This window comes from Primulina eburnea, chromosome 6 (assembly GCF_022965805.1).
Source record: "Primulina eburnea isolate SZY01 chromosome 6, ASM2296580v1, whole genome shotgun sequence".
NCBI classification, from domain to species: Eukaryota; Viridiplantae; Streptophyta; class Magnoliopsida; order Lamiales; family Gesneriaceae; genus Primulina; species Primulina eburnea.
This window is the reverse complement of record NC_133106.1, coordinates 1,179,138-1,197,334: the sequence shown is the minus strand read 5'-3', so window position 1 is coordinate 1,197,334 and position 18,197 is coordinate 1,179,138. Positions and strand designations below refer to the sequence as shown.

The 18,197-nt window shown below is 35.2% G+C and overlaps 3 protein-coding genes across 32 annotated transcripts; 2 read left to right on the top strand and 1 right to left on the bottom strand.

Moving 5' to 3' along the window:
* Positions 1-1,193: 1,193 nt before the first annotated feature.
* Positions 1,194-3,760, top strand: LOC140833720 (heat stress transcription factor A-7a-like). The gene is made up of 2 exons (XM_073198063.1): positions 1,194-1,598; positions 2,793-3,760. Exons 1-2 carry the CDS (start codon positions 1,308-1,310, stop codon positions 3,573-3,575), a joined length of 1,074 nt encoding a protein of 357 aa, XP_073054164.1. The 5' UTR covers positions 1,194-1,307; the 3' UTR covers positions 3,576-3,760.
* Positions 3,761-5,084: 1,324 nt separating this feature from the next.
* Positions 5,085-7,869, top strand: LOC140833719 (protein indeterminate-domain 12-like). 4 transcript variants are annotated; one of them, XM_073198062.1, is made up of 5 exons: positions 5,085-5,133; positions 5,353-5,421; positions 5,526-5,693; positions 5,770-6,169; positions 7,011-7,869. In XM_073198062.1, the coding sequence occupies exons 3-5, from the start codon at positions 5,528-5,530 to the stop codon at positions 7,699-7,701; spliced, it is 1,257 nt and encodes a 418-aa protein (XP_073054163.1). In that variant the 5' UTR covers positions 5,085-5,133; positions 5,353-5,421; positions 5,526-5,527; the 3' UTR covers positions 7,702-7,869. The 4 variants fall into 4 exon arrangements, with proteins under 4 accessions (XP_073054163.1, XP_073054162.1, XP_073054160.1 ...); XM_073198061.1 differs by having other exon boundaries at positions 5,104-5,157; XM_073198059.1 differs by lacking the exon at positions 5,085-5,133 and having other exon boundaries at positions 5,165-5,421.
* A 266-nt stretch (positions 7,870-8,135) lies between these two features.
* On the bottom strand, positions 8,136-17,008 carry LOC140833718 (pentatricopeptide repeat-containing protein At3g63370, chloroplastic). Of its 27 annotated transcripts, none has more exons than XR_012118539.1 (5): positions 13,788-17,007; positions 12,817-12,867; positions 10,245-12,648; positions 9,144-9,222; positions 8,139-8,482 (listed from the first exon to the last, which is right to left on the bottom strand). XR_012118539.1 is itself a non-coding variant. In XM_073198045.1 (4 exons), the coding sequence occupies exons 1-4, from the start codon at positions 16,578-16,580 to the stop codon at positions 12,380-12,382; spliced, it is 3,009 nt and encodes a 1,002-aa protein (XP_073054146.1). In that variant the 5' UTR covers positions 16,581-17,007; the 3' UTR covers positions 8,852-12,379. The 27 variants fall into 27 exon arrangements, 14 of the variants coding, with proteins under 14 accessions (XP_073054146.1, XP_073054148.1, XP_073054144.1 ...); XR_012118538.1 differs by having other exon boundaries at positions 8,140-8,482; positions 9,144-9,225; XR_012118535.1 differs by having other exon boundaries at positions 8,136-8,482; positions 9,144-12,648.
* Positions 17,009-18,197: the final 1,189 nt, after the last annotated feature.

Sequence of the window (18,197 nt, the reverse complement as noted above, 5' to 3'; positions counted from 1 at the left end):
AAGGGGAGACGTAGACGATTCTTCGTCGAACTTCCATAAACATCTCTATCCCTCTTTACTTTACGCATTTACTTTACTACGCATTTATTTTATGCACTTACTTTACGCATTCATTTTATTTGTGATTGTCCCTCAAGTCTTCCGCTTGCAATTTTTGCAAACTCGTTTTAAAAACGCTAAAGGGCCTAAAAGAACCTATTCACCCCCCCCTTTAGGTTCTTCAGAAACAATCTGTCGCTAATAGCGACGGTTTTACAAACAATCCGTCGCTAACAGCGACGGTTTTTAACGAGCCGAGCCCGAGCTTCATAATTTCCGAACGAGCCGAGCCCGAGCTTCAAACCAAAGGCTCGTAACGAGCCCGAGTCTGATACTGTTCGGCTCGGCTCGGCTCGGCTCGGCTTATTTACATTCCTACAGTTATAATTCGTGAAAGTCATCAAATCATCCACATGTAATAACTCTACCCAATAATGAAAAACATCAAATATTTTCATCTTACCTTCTTATTATCCATTTATATCTCAACTTCAAACTATATTTATTATGTATACACAAGTAATCATAAAAATAATATTTTCAATTAAAAAGATATGTGAAACCAATAGATGCAAAAAAAATTCTTAATATTATTTTCTCTTTGAGATTGACTCAAACCCATTTTTGAGTGAAGTGAAATTAAAGATAATTTAAACTTGATTTAAAGCCACACCTTATTATTATTATTATTATTATTATTATTATAATATATATATATATATATATATATATATATATATATATATATATATATATATATATATATATATATATATATATATATCAACCATATTTTCTTTTTCTTGGTGTGAAGTGTAACACATACATATATCAACCATATTTTCTTTTTCTTGGTGAAGTGTAACACATATATATGAGTGTGTGTGTATGTGTTACACTTCACACCAAGAAAAAGAAAATATGGTTGATATATATATTTTTTTTGTACAAACCATAAAATCATATATATATATATATATATATATATATGAATTATATATTATAAGTGAGGCATAACCCCCGTGGTTCTCAAAGTCCAGAAGGTTCTAGGAACCTGCCAACTTCGAAATCTAGAGCTTTCCACTCTTTAATTTATTTTTAGAAGCTTCAGCTTATATAGAACGTATCAGCCCACAAATCCCAATTTCTTAAAGGTCTTCAGGCACTGTTCCATAATATTCAAGAACTGGTAAATTATACTCCTTTTTCATTATATTCATCTGAATGATCTGTCAGAAACAATTAATCCCTTCATATATTTAGATGTGATGGACCCGACGAGCTTTTCAGGCAAAGAAGAGTATCCGCCATGGCAGCAGGCAATCAGTGATCGGGGGCAGCCTCGGGCGACAGAAGGGTTGCATGAGCTGGGTCCGCCGCCGTTCCTGACGAAGACATATGATATGGTGGATGATCAGAAGACGAATCACATAGTTTCGTGGAGCAGAGGAGGTCAAAGCTTCGTTGTTTGGGATCCTCACTCGTTTTGCACAAGTGTTCTTCCCAATTACTTTAAGCACAACAATTTCTCCAGCTTTGTTAGACAGCTTAATACCTATGTAAGTTCCTCTTTTTATTCTTTTTTATTAATAAAAAAAACAGATGGAGATTATTTCACTGGAATTTATTTTGAGTAGTTTGTTATCATCGATGTTCTTGAGGAAAAAAATTATTAATATTTTTCTTTTCAACTAGGAAAGTTGTAAGATGATAATTTGTTAATTTACATTTTCTCCTTTTTACCATCAAGTTACTGAATTTTGCTGCTTACAGTTGTCTAGATCATAATACTTGAAATTGTATTCGGTGTCTGTATTTTCTAATTTACTTTTGATTTTCTTTCGTTTCTGTTAATTGACATGTATATTTAAGAAATAACCAAGTGGCAGATTGTGGATTTGGTGTGAGCTACGTGTCCATCTCGATCATATGGGGCCCAAAGTGCAGAATATTACCAACTTGCACGTCTCAAAGATATTATTGCAACTTGCCAACTTGGTGTAAAAAATTATATATACAAAATCGTATTAATATAATATTTAGAAAAAGACAGTCATGGCCACGTCTAGTTTCAACGTGTCTGTACACGGAGAGGACACGCATATGACATTTGTATATTGTGTCTTTGTATGTGTGTATATATAAGTATGTCTCTGTCCATGTGAATGTACATGTATATATAGTATGTATATATGTATATTTTATGTAATTAAGGAAGTGGGCTGATGTTTGAATATGTATCTCTCTTAATGTTATTTGAGAAAAATAAAACAAAATCTTTAAACGTGAGCAATTGGGGTTTCGAAGGTCTCAGTTCCTTTTCTGAATGATATTGAGTTTCTTAGAATGCATGGATTAACCACTCTGGATAAGCTGTGAAGGTATAAGAATTTGCAAATGCCATCGATATATATAGTTAATTTGGTGTGTATTTGAATATTCGTGAGATCATGCCATGCAGATGTTTTTATTAAAGTTGTTAGTAATATATTGCTGAGAACAATCAATTAGTTTTAATCGAAACAATGTTATTTATTTTCTGCTGTTAATCCTTTACAACCACTTTGTTCATGTTCCTAGAGGTTCTGAATATGCAAAGATTCTTGATGAAGATTCACATGACAAATTCTACAAAATTATGAAGCCGTTCATTCTTCAGTGAAAAACCACACCAACAATCAATTCTTGAAGGTATTATTTGGATGAATTCCTGAAATATTGCTAAAAAAAATCTGGAATCTTGATCCCTGCAGGGCTTCAGAAAGATCGATCCGGACAAATGGGAATTCGCAAACGAGGCATTTCTTGGAACCCAAAAGCATCTTCTGAAGAACATAATTAGGAGAAGAAAAGCACCCTCTCAATCTCTTCCCCCACAGCAAGATCAAGCTGAACCATCATGTGTCGTCGAAGTCGGAAGTTTCGGAGTAGATGTGGAAATTGATCGATTGAGATGTGATAAGCATGTGTTGATGATGGAACTTGTGAAGCTTAGGCAGCAGCAACAGAACACTAGAGCTTACCTTCAGCACATTGAGTTCAAGCTACAAGGAACGGAGAGGAAGCAGCAGCAAATGATGAGTTTCTTGGCAATAGCAATGCAGAATCCTGAATTTATTCATCAATTAGTCCAGCTTAAGGAGAAGAGAAAAGAACTCGAAGAAGCTGTTTCTAAGAAGAGGCATAGACCGATCGAATATGGTGAATCAAGCCGAACCAACAGAGGGAAGAATCCCATCAAGCCGGAACCATTAGAATTTGGTGAGTCTGTTCCATATAACTACCAGGTGTCTGAGTTGGAGGCACTTGCTTTGGAGATGCAGGGGTTCGGCAAGGCAAAATGGGAACAGGAAGATGGAGACGAAGAAGAACGGGAACTTACCCAATTAGGGAGTTATGATAAAGAACTGGACGATGGTTTTTGGGAAGAGTTACTGAATGAAAGATTAGACCAAGAACTTCTTGGCGGATCGGTCGGGGTTCTTGGGTTGGAGCCCCAAATGATGCTGTGTTTTTGGGACAAAAAAACTTTTTAGCACTGATTCTTGATGAGTGCAAATGTAGTTTGCCACGTTGTTTGGGCTCCATTTTCTTCTGGAGTACGTCGAATAGGAAGGAGTAGTCTATATTTGTTCCTAATTAGACTGTGTTAAAAGAAGATATGTAGAATTCTAACAATTTTCTGCATATCTTTGATGTGTAATTTTGGATCTATTCGAATGTCTTTGAACATAATATTTGTCTGAGTTGAGTTTGTATTTATAATTATTTGGGATAAACAAAAATTTGTTTAGTCGAACTTAATATTAAACATGAGATACACAAGTAATTATAATAAAATTTTAGTAGCTTAAAAATGCTCATAATTTTAGCATTCCAGAAAAGAACCAACTGCTTCAAAAAATTTATCCCTCTAAAATAGAAAACAATATCTTATTATGGGGAATAATTTCCATAATTTATATATTGCAAAAAATTGTGTGATACGGTGTTATCTATAAAAAATATATTTTTTATACTAAGAGTATTATTTTTAATTGTGAATATGGATAGGGTTGATCCGTCTCACAAATTAAGATCCGTGAAACGATCTCACATGAAACTTAGTCTTCATATATTATTCAATGGGCATTCACGTGCGAGACACATACTTCTTACTAGTTTTTGTTGTATCTGAAATATAAGCTTCTTTTTAGCTTATCCTAAAAAAAATCATCGATCCAAACCATTCTTATACGATGGGCTGCTCTTATGTGTAAGCCTTGATTTCTTAGGTGGCGTATTTCTTGACAGCCCAGCAGTTCAGTACAGTTGGACCAATCTTTATTATTATTATTATTATTATTATTATTATTGGATATAAAAAAAATAAATGATTGGTATGTAACATTGTAATAATAATTAAATAATGATGATGATAAATATTGGTGGTCTACATTCAAATAAAGTTAGACAAATGCATAGGTGCTTTGCCCTTTATCCTTTAGGCCTTTTACGACTCTATATTTTATAAGTTTTTTTTACGCAATCAATTTCTTTGTTAGCAATTCCTCCTTTTAATACAAACTCATTCCATTCAAATCAAATACCCTTTTAAGGATTTGGGTGTTTTATGACAGTAACGAAAGAAATGACAGAAAGTGCCCAAAGCACTTCTTTTTCTTTTTTCTTTTTTTTTTTCACCAGAAAAAAACTTAATATTGATAATTAATTATCATATCCTTGTATGTAGCTTTGTGAGACTATTTTAATTATCATTTTACTCCATAATTTTAGATCTCGAGAGAGAGATGTCAAAACTTTGTATCTCTCTTTGGTTATATATATATATATATATATATATATATGAAAATATAATAATTGATAAGTAAAAGTTGGATTGTTTAAAATGATAAAAGTTATGTTTGCACATTTAAAATATATTAATAACACAACAGAAAGCTGTTCATCAATATAAAATATACATAATAATTTGTTCTCACTTTCACTGTACATGTACCCTACCACCTCTCCTTGCACGTATAAATATATAGAGACAGTACTGATAGCTACAAACTATCGAGCGTCTGTTCTTCCCATGCTAATTAATTTCGAGTGCGTGGAGGAATTAGAGATCATCAACGTGTTTTTTTTTTTTTTTTTTTTTTTCACAAGATTTTTTTTCTCTTGCTTTGCATAATTAATTTCTAGAAAATAAAATTAAAAGTTTTGTCTTTGCCATTTGTTTGCATTGAATTATATATTCCTGATTTCCACTGCTGAATTCTACGGCCGCCTGTTTTAAAAAGCACCACTTCTTTGTTGTGTACACAGGTGGGATTCAGCTATCTTGGATTGTTTGTATTTACACCTGTTGATTTCAGTTTAAGGGCTTTTAATAAGGTTGGTGACAATAAAAGAAAATTGCAAAAACTAAATTACTGAATTAGTGTTGTTTCATTATATTTCTATCTTCTTCAACTTCTTGAAAGTCATGTTTCTTGCAGCGATGTCCAATTCGACCTGTGTTTCTGAGGAAGATAGTGTTTCATCTGGCCATAGGGTTCAAAATTTTGGTTTCTCAAATTCTGTGTTCATGAATAATTCTATTCTAACCAATCAAGAACCACTGAAGATGAAGAAGAAGAAGAAGAGAAACCTTCCGGGAAATCCAGGTAATTATTTAAAAACATTTGTTTTAGAATTCATATAAAATTTATGGGATCTTCGTTAATTTATTTTATACTTCAGATCCTGAAGCAGAAGTAATCGCATTGTCTCCAAGAACCCTTTTGGCTACTAACAGATATGTTTGTGAGGTGTGCAAAAAGGGTTTCCAGAGAGATCAAAATCTTCAGCTTCACAGAAGAGGACACAATCTTCCATGGAAACTGAAGCAGAGAAACAGCAAAGAAGTTAACAAGAAGAAAGCCTATGTTTGCCCTGAGACTACATGTGTTCATCACCATCCTTCGAGGGCTTTAGGTGATTTGACAGGAATCAAGAAACATTATTCCAGGAAACATGGGGAGAAGAAATGGAAATGTGACAAATGTTCCAAGATCTATGCTGTTCAATCAGATTGGAAAGCACATTCTAAAACTTGTGGAACTAGAGAATACAAGTGTGATTGTGGAACCATTTTCTCCAGGTATTTCAATTAATGATCTCTTTCTTCCCTTATCGATCGATACTTCAGTTTAACCATATATTTGTTCAGAAAACTCAATCTTATGCGTAATTTTTTAGGAAAAAAATATAACTTTAACCACTGAGAAAAGTAGGTTAACTCAGACTTTATCGACTGAAATCAAGAATCATGGTGAACAACACGATGCAAATTAAGGTTTGCATGCAACAGTCTTTTTGAACTTTTTCTAGTGCGTGTACTTGGTGTGATTAAAAGGAACTTCATAACCAACTATGTGTTCTTGATACTTGCTTTTACGTTGTTGTGGCAGAAAATTGTCACAAAAATTATCATAAAAAATCAATTTTCTTTTTCTTTTTTTTTTTTTTCACAGTGAGAGAAGCTGTAAAAAATTTGAACCTAATAATAGAATCTGCTAAAGTCATGCATACGTAGACAGGCATGTCGGTTCCTTCTTGTTACAGCTACACATAACATAATAGAATTTGGATTCGTGCATGAGGATATACCTGCTTATTTCATGCAGACCTCATTCAAATCTCTCTCTCTCAAACACCAATAATCACCATATTATTGCGTCATAGTTTTTTCAAGTACAGAAATATATATGAGAGAGTGAGTTTTCTATAACTATAAAATATATTAATACACGCATAATACAATAATATATTAGTCTTAACATGTGAAATAATTCTTTTATTCAGCTGATGCGATAAGATATAATACAATACATGATTAGTAAGTCAAACATCTTGCATGTATTTTATTAATTTTCTTTGAATATTTTGTTTTTTTTCTCCATGGCAACATCAAAAGAAACTTTTACGTTAAAATATTGCAGGAAGGATAGTTTCATAACCCACAGGGCATTTTGTGATGCTTTAGCTCAAGAAAGCGCCAGGCTCTCTGCTGCCACCTTGCCACCACCAAATCACCACCACCCCCTACATTTCCATAATTTAGAGCACCACGAACCGCTAGTGCAGCACCCGCCTCTCCTCCCATTGGCTTCGCACAACTGCCACATTCCCCTAAACTCCTGGGATCCACCACCCCAGAACCCCGACTCCAATCCCTTCATCAAACCTGAAACCCTCTACATTCCCTTCTCTTCACCACTCTACCAAGAACAAAATCTTATGACGTCCCCATTGGAGAACTTTCATGTCAGTTTCTCCGGCAGCCTCTCAGCCACCTCACTCCTCCAGAAGGCGGCCACGATGGGGGCCACCTTGGGTCATCTGGGCTCCAACATGGCTCACCTGGACATGATGCATATGCATCACGCTGTGGCAGCACCAGGGATTTGGCACAACAATGATAATGTGACAAGGGATTTTCTGGGGCTGAAGGAAGATCAATGCGGCGGAGGAGATGGTGGCAATGGCGGGGCATGCAATAGGAATGCGAGGGAAATACTATCCTTCACGAACGGTGGAGAATTAGTGGCATATGATCATGATCGTGCATTGTTGAAGCATCAAGGGTTTGGATTTTCTGAAACCTACTCGGGAACATGGGGAAATAGTTGAAGATCGCTAGCTATTGATCTTTACAAAATCCATGAGAGACAAAAAACCATAATAAAAATGAATTATCCGTTGTTATTTTTATCGCCGTTGTGATGGCTAGTGCTTCATTTTCGAGCTATAATACAAATCATGTGATGCTAGCGGACATTTATTAGTTGATCAATCAATATTATTTTCGTAAATATCACAATGTTGAAAATCTTTCACTAAAGATCCTTCCAATATAGCAATGAAATATGTTAGTCAAAAATCAAGTTATATATATGAATTGTGGCATCATCTCGTCGAGTTCATGATTGTAGTTCTATCCAATGACAAAACAATTGAGAGAAGCCTGCAGTTTAGAACCTGTAACCAAGTCTTACATGTATGCTACATATCCCGTATTAATTTATTTTTGAAAATCTAATCTAAACACACAAAAAATTGTCTATATACATCCCTTTAGTTTGTTGTGGTACAAGAAAATAAAAAGGAATGGGTTGTGGTCTTTATGTAAAGAAGAAGATGAAATTGTAAAAAATGCAGTAAGCGTGAGTTAAAAGAGAGGTGTCTAGCTCTCTTTGGTTAGTGGTGGTCCGAGAATTAGTGGTTCAAGCAAAAAGAAAAAGATATATATTCAAATGTAAAATCAAAATGTCAACGGATTATCAATTTACCATTCTAGCCGGGGACCCGACCCTTTTAATTTGCTTAACACTCTTTCTCAAATTCCGTGCAAAGTCCCCAAAATAGTTTACTTTGCTCATGCATGCACCATGTGTCCTTACATAAATACGTCCTGTAAGCACACGGTTTGTCATTAAAATACTGTATATAACTTTTTGCTTTCATGCACAGATGAATTAAGTTTGTAATTAATATATAACTTTCCATGTAAATTGTGTGTTTTAATTAAGTTCTTTGAAATGAAATGAAATGAAAAAAAGTATAAAAGTCCACCAAGAATAAGCATCATCACCTTTACCAAGTATATTCACCACCCCACATGAAAGAGCAAAAGATGAGAATCAAACAGATTTTTGATAAGCACGCCAAATTTAAGAGATATACTCAACATCCCACAATTTTTTTTTTTAATAAAATGAGAATTAAGCATGAAAAGTAGAGAAGCAAGAGTTACCATGCAGCTACGGTGATACATCCAAGCTTGTAGAAAATAATACACGACGGAAGATCCGTTAATTTAATGATCAATCAATCAATATATTTTAGGAGACTTACAACTTTCATTTTATAAGTTTTTGAGACTCCCCAAGTTTAGATATAAAACATGCCAATTTGCCTCGTAGAAAAGACATATTCTTTCCATCTTTGTGGAGCACAAGCAGACAGGCTAAAAAGCTTCTATTCTATTCTCTCTTCTTCCCCTCTCTCTTTGCCTAAAAGACTTTGCATATGTCAGTATTTCATAAGAGAATATCATCCCCCACTGACCAAACCTTTCATTCTTTTCCTTCTTTCTTCCAAATCCCATAATCATCAGACCTTCTTTGCTTTGCTTTTAGACCTTTTCCCCTTCTGCTGCAAATCCCAATGCAACTTCATTAGTACTCACTTTTTTTCAGATAACTCTTGAGTGTCACCAAGGCAATGAATCAAGGGTAAGTCAAAGCAGATATCCCAATAATTCAAAGCCAAGTTCAAGATAATTTTGGAATCAATCTTGGCTCCACCCACAAGAGATGTATATTCTTGTGTCTTTTATGATTCTTTTACAAGTTTGTAACGAATAAAGCAAATTCTTGAGCTAAAAAGTTAAAGAGGATAAACGAACAGATCTGAGATGATAACGTCGATGACAGTAATACTAACAGAGTTCATTAGGTGCAATGCAGTAGTTAATAGAAAAAGGCCAGACAATAGAAGTTCCTCGTTTAAAAGAAAATCTACCATAAGGTTTAGTTCCAGAATAAACAGGTAATGTGTGAGTTGAAATCAAGAAAAATTAAATCTTAATTTGAATTTGCAAGACATGACTAGACGATAAACGAAAATTTCTGTAAATTATGCATATAGGATTGATTTTCACCAATAATTAGTCACCCTAATATTGGGCCAAACTTCTTGAATAGCAAATCTATGTAACGCACCAGTGCAGCAAGAAGGGGAGAGACCACCTCATTAGCTCATCTGGCACTAGGATTAAACAGAATCGACTAAGAGGCATTAACTTTAGCATAAAAAGTCTGTCGACCGGAAAATAGCAATTCCTTTCTTAAATCAAGAAGTTCAAAAAAATGGTAAAGTATCGTAGGCAAATGTTATGATCATATCATGGTCGCATATCCAAAAACAATGAAATATTGTTCTATGGGCATAACCAGCAGGGTTGTTAAAATGTTTGCGGAGCATGCTAAAAATTATTAAGTTTCTATAACGGATAGATGATGTATCCCTCATTCAGTCCCGACCTCAAAAGTAAGCACTCGGGGAAGGTGAAAAACAATAAATATAGGAGTGGGAGAATAACTTCCTTATTTTTAGATAGAAAGGTATTAAGAGATATTGAATGAACAAACAAGTAAAAGAGTAAGAGATACCTTGTTCAGAAGAGTGCTCCATGGTAACAACTGGTTATCAAACAATGTATCGCATGAAGTCTACCAGAAGAATGTCAATAATCTCAAAATTTAAAATCAAACTCTTCAGCGAAAGGAAAAAACAATATCCACGCTAAAAAATAATACACAAATCTTCTGCAGCAATTTTATTCTCCTTAGATTTCTGGCCAAGGACTTTGGTTGATGCATTATTAAAGCTCACAATTTTCTAGTGAAATAGCTGAAAGATGTATAGATAGTAACCGAATGAGGAGGAAAGAAAGAAGATCCAAGGCGAAAAGAGAACAGCAGATCTCTCTGCAATAGAATCATTAAAGCAGGAAACAAAACCAGTTCGGGTAAAAGACAAGAGATTGGAACCCTCCCAAACGATCAGAGAGTTTGGTGTAACACCTCATAAATACAGCAGGTTTGATTTGAACTAGCAAACAAAAATTTTATGAACCAAAAGCGACGAAGAAGATAAAAATAGAAAAAAACAAAATAGCAAACTTCTACAATTTTGTCCTGCATTCCGTCCAGTAATCCAGAAGCCAAAGCGACATTTGACTGATCTGAGGGTGAAGTTTTATTAGGGTCACATTAACATACACACTACTAAAAACAGATGTCCCCTCATCGACAAAAATATCTTAATTACTGTTTTTCGATACAAATATGTCTGCCTCCAGCATGCAGAACAACAATTCAGGATATCACCAGGATAAAGTATCTATCGATGTTGGAGGAAATGGTGTTCACATGCACTTCAAGTTTTTGTCATACAAATTAGAAATTATCATTTCTGCGACGAACTGGTGGTTCAACATTTATATTATTGAAAACAACGTTTCACCAATTATACATCAGAAGAACATGCCTAATAGTTAATATAATTCCATTTGGAAATAAAACTATAAGTACATATTGCTGTATGAAGAAGAAAATGTAAAAGGAAAAGTTGTCATGGACCATATGTGAATGTAAATCAAGCTAAATGTATCTTTATTCTCTTTTTCTTTCAAATGTACAGGCATGATCGATAGTCATGGATTGATTAGACGCTTTCAAATGATTGAAGTTTATGCAATTCCAGTTAATACAATATAAAGTGGTTTTCCCCTTTTGAACTGAATCTGATGTTCACTACTACATCTCTTGGTCCCTGTAAACCAAAAAATTTATTAGAAGACCTCAGGGAAGCGCAATGTCGTAAAATGCATCATGCATGGTGTTTCCAGGTCATCTAATGGAGATCAGTTCCCACATTATATGCAGAGACATGGTCATCGTAATCAAAATATAGAAAGTGAAATGCAGATTATCAGTTTTCAGAAGGACTAAATCATAAAATCAAAATCCATGAAGTAATCAGCAAACATATGAAAGTGTCAGACAATCAATGTGTTGGCCTATCGATTAGTCTTTATTGAATCAATCAGGCTTGATTTGCATAGTCCCTTATACAGCCTGCTCCAGTTTTGATTGGTTGGAGAAGTGGTGCCCATATTCTGTCAAATTTTGGTAAACAATTGATATATTATTGCTCAGTTGAGTTTCCAATTCAAACTACATCTTGATATATTATTGCTCAGTTGATTTTCCAATTCAAACTAAAATCTTGCCCCACATCTGAGTTTGGTATCATGATAGTTGTGTTCGGCTGTACACATACAAAGAAAATAGTTAATATATCAATACAGAGTCCTTTCAATACATTGTTGGGCTTCTCATCGCCTCCCCTACAAGTGATATTAGATTCAAACTATGAAAAAATTAGAAACACGCATTATGATAATTTGTGTCATTTGAAAAAATGTCCCCATATGATAATTCTTACATGCCTGGATCTAGTTTCTTGCCCCATAACATTATCTTGTGAGAGTAGGAAAAATGCAGTGGATATTGAAATGCGGCCCTTGGACAAAAATAAGACATTGAAACTTGTAGATTTACCAAAATGTGGGAAAAACGTGGGATGTGAGTGTTCACAGAAGAATATAATGCAGATGGCATGTCAAACAGAGACAAGTAAAGTGGTAGCTAAGGGATACACACAAATTTATGTGATGGATTGTCAAGAAACGTTGTCCCTTCTCAACTTCTTTCTGTTGCAGTCAAGTCCGAGTAGACAACTAGACATTGGAATAATCTGACATAAAACACTGTCCTTCACGAGAACCTTGAAGAAAAGATATCCAAACATTACCTATAATTCGACAGAAAGATTGCTGAAGGTAAGGTTTCTAAGTCGAAAAAAGCGAGATTCAGGCAAATAGAATCTCCATTGACCTGGTTTGGGAAGAAACTTACACATCGGAGAGTAGGGAAAATACATACAAGTAACTAAGACCACCATTCGAGAATTCCATTTCTGAAGCCGATCCATATTTTTATGCACTTCCTAAAACACCATGCACATGGTAAAATGCGTTAAATTTCACTGAGTTGAAGTTTTTTCACCAGTACTAACAACAAATAGACACCATTTCAGGTTCTATTCTTGGCACTGAGAGACTCGTGACATCTAGCTTCGTTAACCTTTAAAAAAGCATCAAGTTATAGAGCATACTTTCATCTCATTGTTTAAGAAATAACAAATTGAAGAAACACTCTGGGCTTCCTGCAAGTAACAAAGACCGACATTTCAGGGGACTGCTTGAAGAGCATTCCAATTTTAACACCATTTCTATATTCTACACAATATACTATTAGGATTATAGAATAAAGTAATGTTTGGTAACTGTATCTATCTATCTATACTTCAAAAGAAAAGAGCCCCCCCTCTCCATTCATCACCAGCACTGCCACACAAGTGTCATTGTAAATGTTTTCAGCTAGATTTAGTTACCATAACACAAGAAATCACATTATTCCTAAAAAAATTGCAATGAAGCGAGACAGGCACCGTCATTCGGGGAGTTCCATTTGAAAAAGTGCCTTCAAATTTCTTATGCATCCGCTACTACACCATTTTCAGTTGAAATATACATACACAGAGAGATGAGTAGCAAATTCATTTCTATAGTCACTGCAAAAACTGTTGCCTCCTGGGATTTTGTTCAATCCCCCAATCTGCAGTGATTCTTTGTATCTTCCACTACATTACATTATGCCGCCGACATTGGTTGAAAACTGGAATTGTTAATGGAAATTATGGGTTAATTATAAATAAAACAATTCTGACTGGACTGAGAAACAAGTTTATCTTCTCATATGGGTGCTTTAAGTTTGAATATTGTTTCTTTGAAAAAGGCAATTAGAAGCTAGAATGTCAAGAGAATTCGAAATTAGTATGTAAATTGTAAAATTTAACTGTTTGGTTCTCATATATTAATTGTCCCCACAAATTCCATATATGGTACCACGTACAAAGCACACTCTCTCCATCACTAATACATCACCCATGAAATCAGGCCCTTGATCACTACACGGCATTATGAGGTGAAAGTGAAACAGGGCACAGTTCATCAATACGTTCTTCGGGTGCAAGTAATGTTACAAATTTTCAAGGGTCTACCAAAAATCTCCACAGGAACATACCCCGTCTTTAAAACTGTGAAACCTGTTTGCATCTCTAACAATGATATCCCTTTCACAAAATTTTGAAACAAGCTTAGTAAAAGAATGGCAATCACCGCACACCCGGAGATTCTTCGTGACCCGTATTGGCTTTTCTTTTGGAGTAACAAGTAAACCATACGCAATTGCAAGCCTTTCACTATGACTGTAAAGCATCTTTACTTTCTCTTCCTCCTCCACATTGTGTAGCACGTGCTTTGTTTCAGGGTCATACCCTCCATCCCTCTTCAATTTATCAGTTATCTGAGAGAGCTTTTTGTATATTTCATCAGAATTTGGATGAGACCTGTCCCTAGAAGTAAAGTTATGAACCTTATTTCCAACCTCTATCCAACTACAAGCAGGGTCTTTTTTCAGTCCCCTCACTTTCATTTTCATCCTCACTTTCTCCACATCATCCCATCTCTCTGCAGCTGCATATAAGTTAGATACAAGCACATAATTTCCCGGATTATCCGGATCCATTTCAAGAAGCTTCCCTGAAGCTATCTCCCCTATCTCAATATTAGAATGAATTCTGCAGGCACCAAGAAGAGCACACCAGACAGCAGCTGTAGGCTCTGGTCTCATGCCTCTCACTAAATCAAATGCCTCTTCCAAAAAATTTGCGCGACCTAGAAGATCAACCAGACAGGCATAGTGTTCAGGCCATGGATCCAATTTATATTCTTGTTGCATAAGTTGAAAAAACATTTTTCCTTCTTCTACTAATGCTGAATGACTGCATGCATGAAGCAGTGCCAAAAATGCTATATGATCAGGGTAAAGGTTCTTGGCCTCCATCTTTCTATATAAATTTGTAGCCATCATACCATGGCCATGCAGTCCATATGCATTAATCATACTTGTCCATATGACTAAATCTCTATGTTTTACAGATTTGAAAACAGCATAAGAGCTATCAATATCCCCACAGCTAGCATACATATCCACAAGTGAGCTAGCAATCAAATCCTCTGCATGAAAGTACTTCCTCAGCAAATATCCATGAATCTCTTTACCCTTCCTCAGGGCAGATAAATTAGCAGCTGCCGAGAGAATAGTCAAGATTGCAATAGAATCCAGTTCAACATCATCCCTGACCATGTTGAAGAAAAGTTGAAGAGCCTCACACGCAAGTCCGTTATCTAAATAAGAAGTTATCATGCTTGTCCAGGATACAACGTTTTTAACTTCAATTTGCCCAAATATGTGTCTTGCATAATCTAATTTTCCACAATCCCCATACACATCAACCAACGTGTTTTGTATGATAACATCTGAAAAATCTCTTCTCACTATGTAACCATGGATCTCTTTCACAGTTAGAATGCAATGTAACCAGTGACAAGCTAGGAGAGCACTTTCAAGCATCATCTTATCAATATCAACACCCTCCACCTGCACTTCCTTGAATAACTGCAAGGCCTTTTCATAACAATAATTTTGAATATAACCGGCAATGATTGTCGTCCAAGAAATAGGGTCTTTGTGGTAAATTCTCCGAAAAGAATAATACATGAAATTTGTTTTAGAACACTTCGCATACATGTCAATTACTGTGTTGGCTACGTGAAGATCAAATTCCATCCCATTTTTCAGAACACAAGCATGAACTTCCATTCCATTCACCAGATTCCCTGACCTGCCACAGGCTGACAGAACACTGATTGCTGATACCTGGTCCAGGCGCTGACCAGAACTCACGATCTCATGAAAGAATTTGAGTGCTTCGTCATAGAGGCCATTTTGAACATAACCAGATAACATGGCATTCCAAGAAACATTATCTCTCTCAGGCATTTCAGTGAATACTCTAATAGCTTCATCAATTCTAGAGAACTTTGAGTACATGACAACCAAGGCATTTGCGACATAACGATCAGAAAAAATGTGAGATTTCAGAACGATATTGTGCATTTGCATCCCAAGTAATGAATCCTGACAGGCTTGAAGAGCAGCCACAAAAGTATATGTGCTAGGGGTGACACCAACATTTTGCATTTCCCAAAACAGCCTTAATGCTTCTCTGCTCATCCCATTCATAGAATATGCTGAAATCATTATATTCCACAACTCAGCTCCTCTTCCTGTCATTCTATTAAATAACAACACCACCGCATTTAGATCATTGCACTTGGTGTACATGTTCGCGAGTGCATTCACAAAAATATCATTACATGAAATCCCAAACTTCACGCCAAATCCATGAATTTCCCTTCCACAGTAAATATCTTTAAATCCAGCACAAGCCTTTAAGACACTGCAACAAGTATGGGCGTCTAAGGGAATTTCCCAGAATCTCATTTCTGCATAAAGTTCAATTGCTGCCTGAGACTTCCCATTCAAAACATATGCACCAAGCATTGCATTGTAAGTGAAAATACTCCTTTCTAGCATTTCCTCAAACAGCACTTCGGCCTCCTGTAAGTTGCCACATTTACCATACATAAGCACAAGTTTGGTATCCAAGAATGGCAAATCACGCACATTGTTGCATTTTAAAACGTGGGCATGTATTTGTTTGCCATGTGATAGGGACTTTTGGCTCGCACAAAGATCAAGAACTGATGAGTAAGCTTTATCCAAGCAATTTTTCTGACTGCTCGAAACTAAAATGTTGGAGAGTGACAAAAGGGCTTCTCGTAGACTGGTTGTTTTTATTGGCGTCGTGTGAATTCTGACAGTTGAATTCCGCCAAGTATTCTTGTGAACGAACGGTGTTGTTGAGGCAGCAACAGAGTTGAGGTCTATGAGCTGGATTAAGGAAGCCATATCTTCTAGTATTCTCTACCAATTTATAAAATCCGAATAGTTCCCGACGGTTTCCGGCGGGCATATAGTCTAGCCAATGGTGTCAGCATCCGTAATCTGAAATAATGGAATTATGTAATCTCTTTATATATAAAACTTTGGTTGTCAGAATGTTGACAAAATATAAAATATCAAAGTAAATGGAGCGATTGTCGATGGCGTGAAACTGTTTTACTCTATTGACACATGAAATTTACGCCATTACCAATCTTTCTCTTCTTCGAACGATACATCAACTATATATTAATCACCATGAGAAAGAGAAATGTTGCCTGTAAAATTAGAGCAACATGGACGAAGCTAAGAGGAAAAAATGGATAAGAGAAGATAGAGGAGTTCCAACTTTCAAGGGGAAGAGAAGAACATGAAGAAGAGAACAGAACTGCGAGCTCAAGTTTTTTTGGTTTAAAAAATATTTTGAATTCACTATAATTATTTGAATGGCAATTCCTAGAAAAATACCTATGTCTATTATTTATTTAAGATTCAATATCCATAAGTTTATTTTTGTATTTTAGTATTTGACAAAATACCAACTTAGTTTTTACTACATGTTTCATATATATTTACCTTTTTACCCATTTAATTAATAAAAAACTGTATAAATACCTATTTTTGTTGGGCATCTTCTCTTTCCACTCATCATTCTCAATGTATTTGGATGACATATAAATTAAATTTAAATATTTTTTATTTTAAAAAAATAAATTATCAACTAATTGAACTTTTTGAAATACTTAGTTTTAATTGCGAAATACTTAATTTTAGTTTTAAAATACTTGATTTAGTAAATGAAATACTCAGAATGTGTATTAAAATACCTGTGGGGGACCCGGACGCTAATCAAGTTCTTAATCATTATTGGGACTAATTAATCAATTATAAAACAGGGTCTAAATTTTTTTCTTAAATTATACAGCGGAAACGTAATGTAATTAAGTTCAAATTACATATTAAACATAACATACAATTATTGTATAATCTACAATAATCCGACTAGGTTCAACTACAAGTCAGTGCTGAATCCTAAGTTGCTTCAAAGCCCGGATCTCCACGCTATCTAGTCCAGCCTCGTACTCTTCTTGACCCTGATCCTAGCCCACCTGTTGTCATGCACACATACAAACAAGACAACAGCCGGATAACTCCGGTGAGATATAAATATCCCAGTATAAATCATGTATACATGCCATCATATAAACAATATAAAAGCATAAGACAACAATTCATATCCTATATCAAAATCATGATATAAATCCATTACCAGAATAAATCATATTCTATACATGTACCCTAATCCGGAACATAATTCAATATCCAGAATAAATTCTATTCTAAGCATGTACCAATATCAGGAACCTACTCAATATCAAGAATAACTCCTATTCTAAACATGTACCAATATCAGGAACAGCAAGGAACATGAACCATAGTCAGGAACATAATCAACATCAATAAATATAAATCAATATAATCGTCACTCAGACTCGTGACTCCACGTTTTAGACTAGACTCAATCCTAGCCTAGGGATCCCGGTTTCCAGATGTGGTATTCCTATATCGACCAACAGTAATAGA

What these genes read in the sequence shown, in the direction of transcription:
- LOC140833720 (XM_073198063.1), top strand. Translation starts at nt 1,308, where the DNA reads ATGGACCCGACGAGCTTTTCAGGCAAAGAAGAGTATCCGCCATGGCAG. An exon ending in TTAGACAGCTTAATACCTAT is followed by an intron (nt 1,599 to 2,792) that starts GTAAGTTCCTCT and finishes TGATCCCTGCAG; the next exon opens with GGCTTCAGAAAGATCGATCC.
- LOC140833719 (XM_073198058.1), top strand. Translation starts at nt 5,513, where the DNA reads ATGTTTCTTGCAGCGATGTCCAATTCGACCTGTGTTTCTGAGGAAGAT. An exon ending in AAACCTTCCGGGAAATCCAG is followed by an intron (nt 5,694 to 5,769) that starts GTAATTATTTAA and finishes TTTATACTTCAG; the next exon opens with ATCCTGAAGCAGAAGTAATC. An exon ending in TGTGGAACCATTTTCTCCAG is followed by an intron (nt 6,170 to 7,010) that starts GTATTTCAATTA and finishes AAAATATTGCAG; the next exon opens with GAAGGATAGTTTCATAACCC.
- LOC140833718 (XM_073198042.1), bottom strand. Translation starts at nt 16,580, where the DNA reads ATGGCTTCCTTAATCCAGCTCATAGACCTCAACTCTGTTGCTGCCTCA. An exon ending in TTCACAGTTTTAAAGACGGG is followed by an intron (nt 12,868 to 13,787) that starts GTATGTTCCTGT and finishes TGTTACTTGCAG; the next exon opens with GAAGCCCAGAGTGTTTCTTC. An exon ending in TCTTAAACAATGAGATGAAA is followed by an intron (nt 12,649 to 12,816) that starts GTATGCTCTATA and finishes ATGGTGTTTTAG; the next exon opens with GAAGTGCATAAAAATATGGA.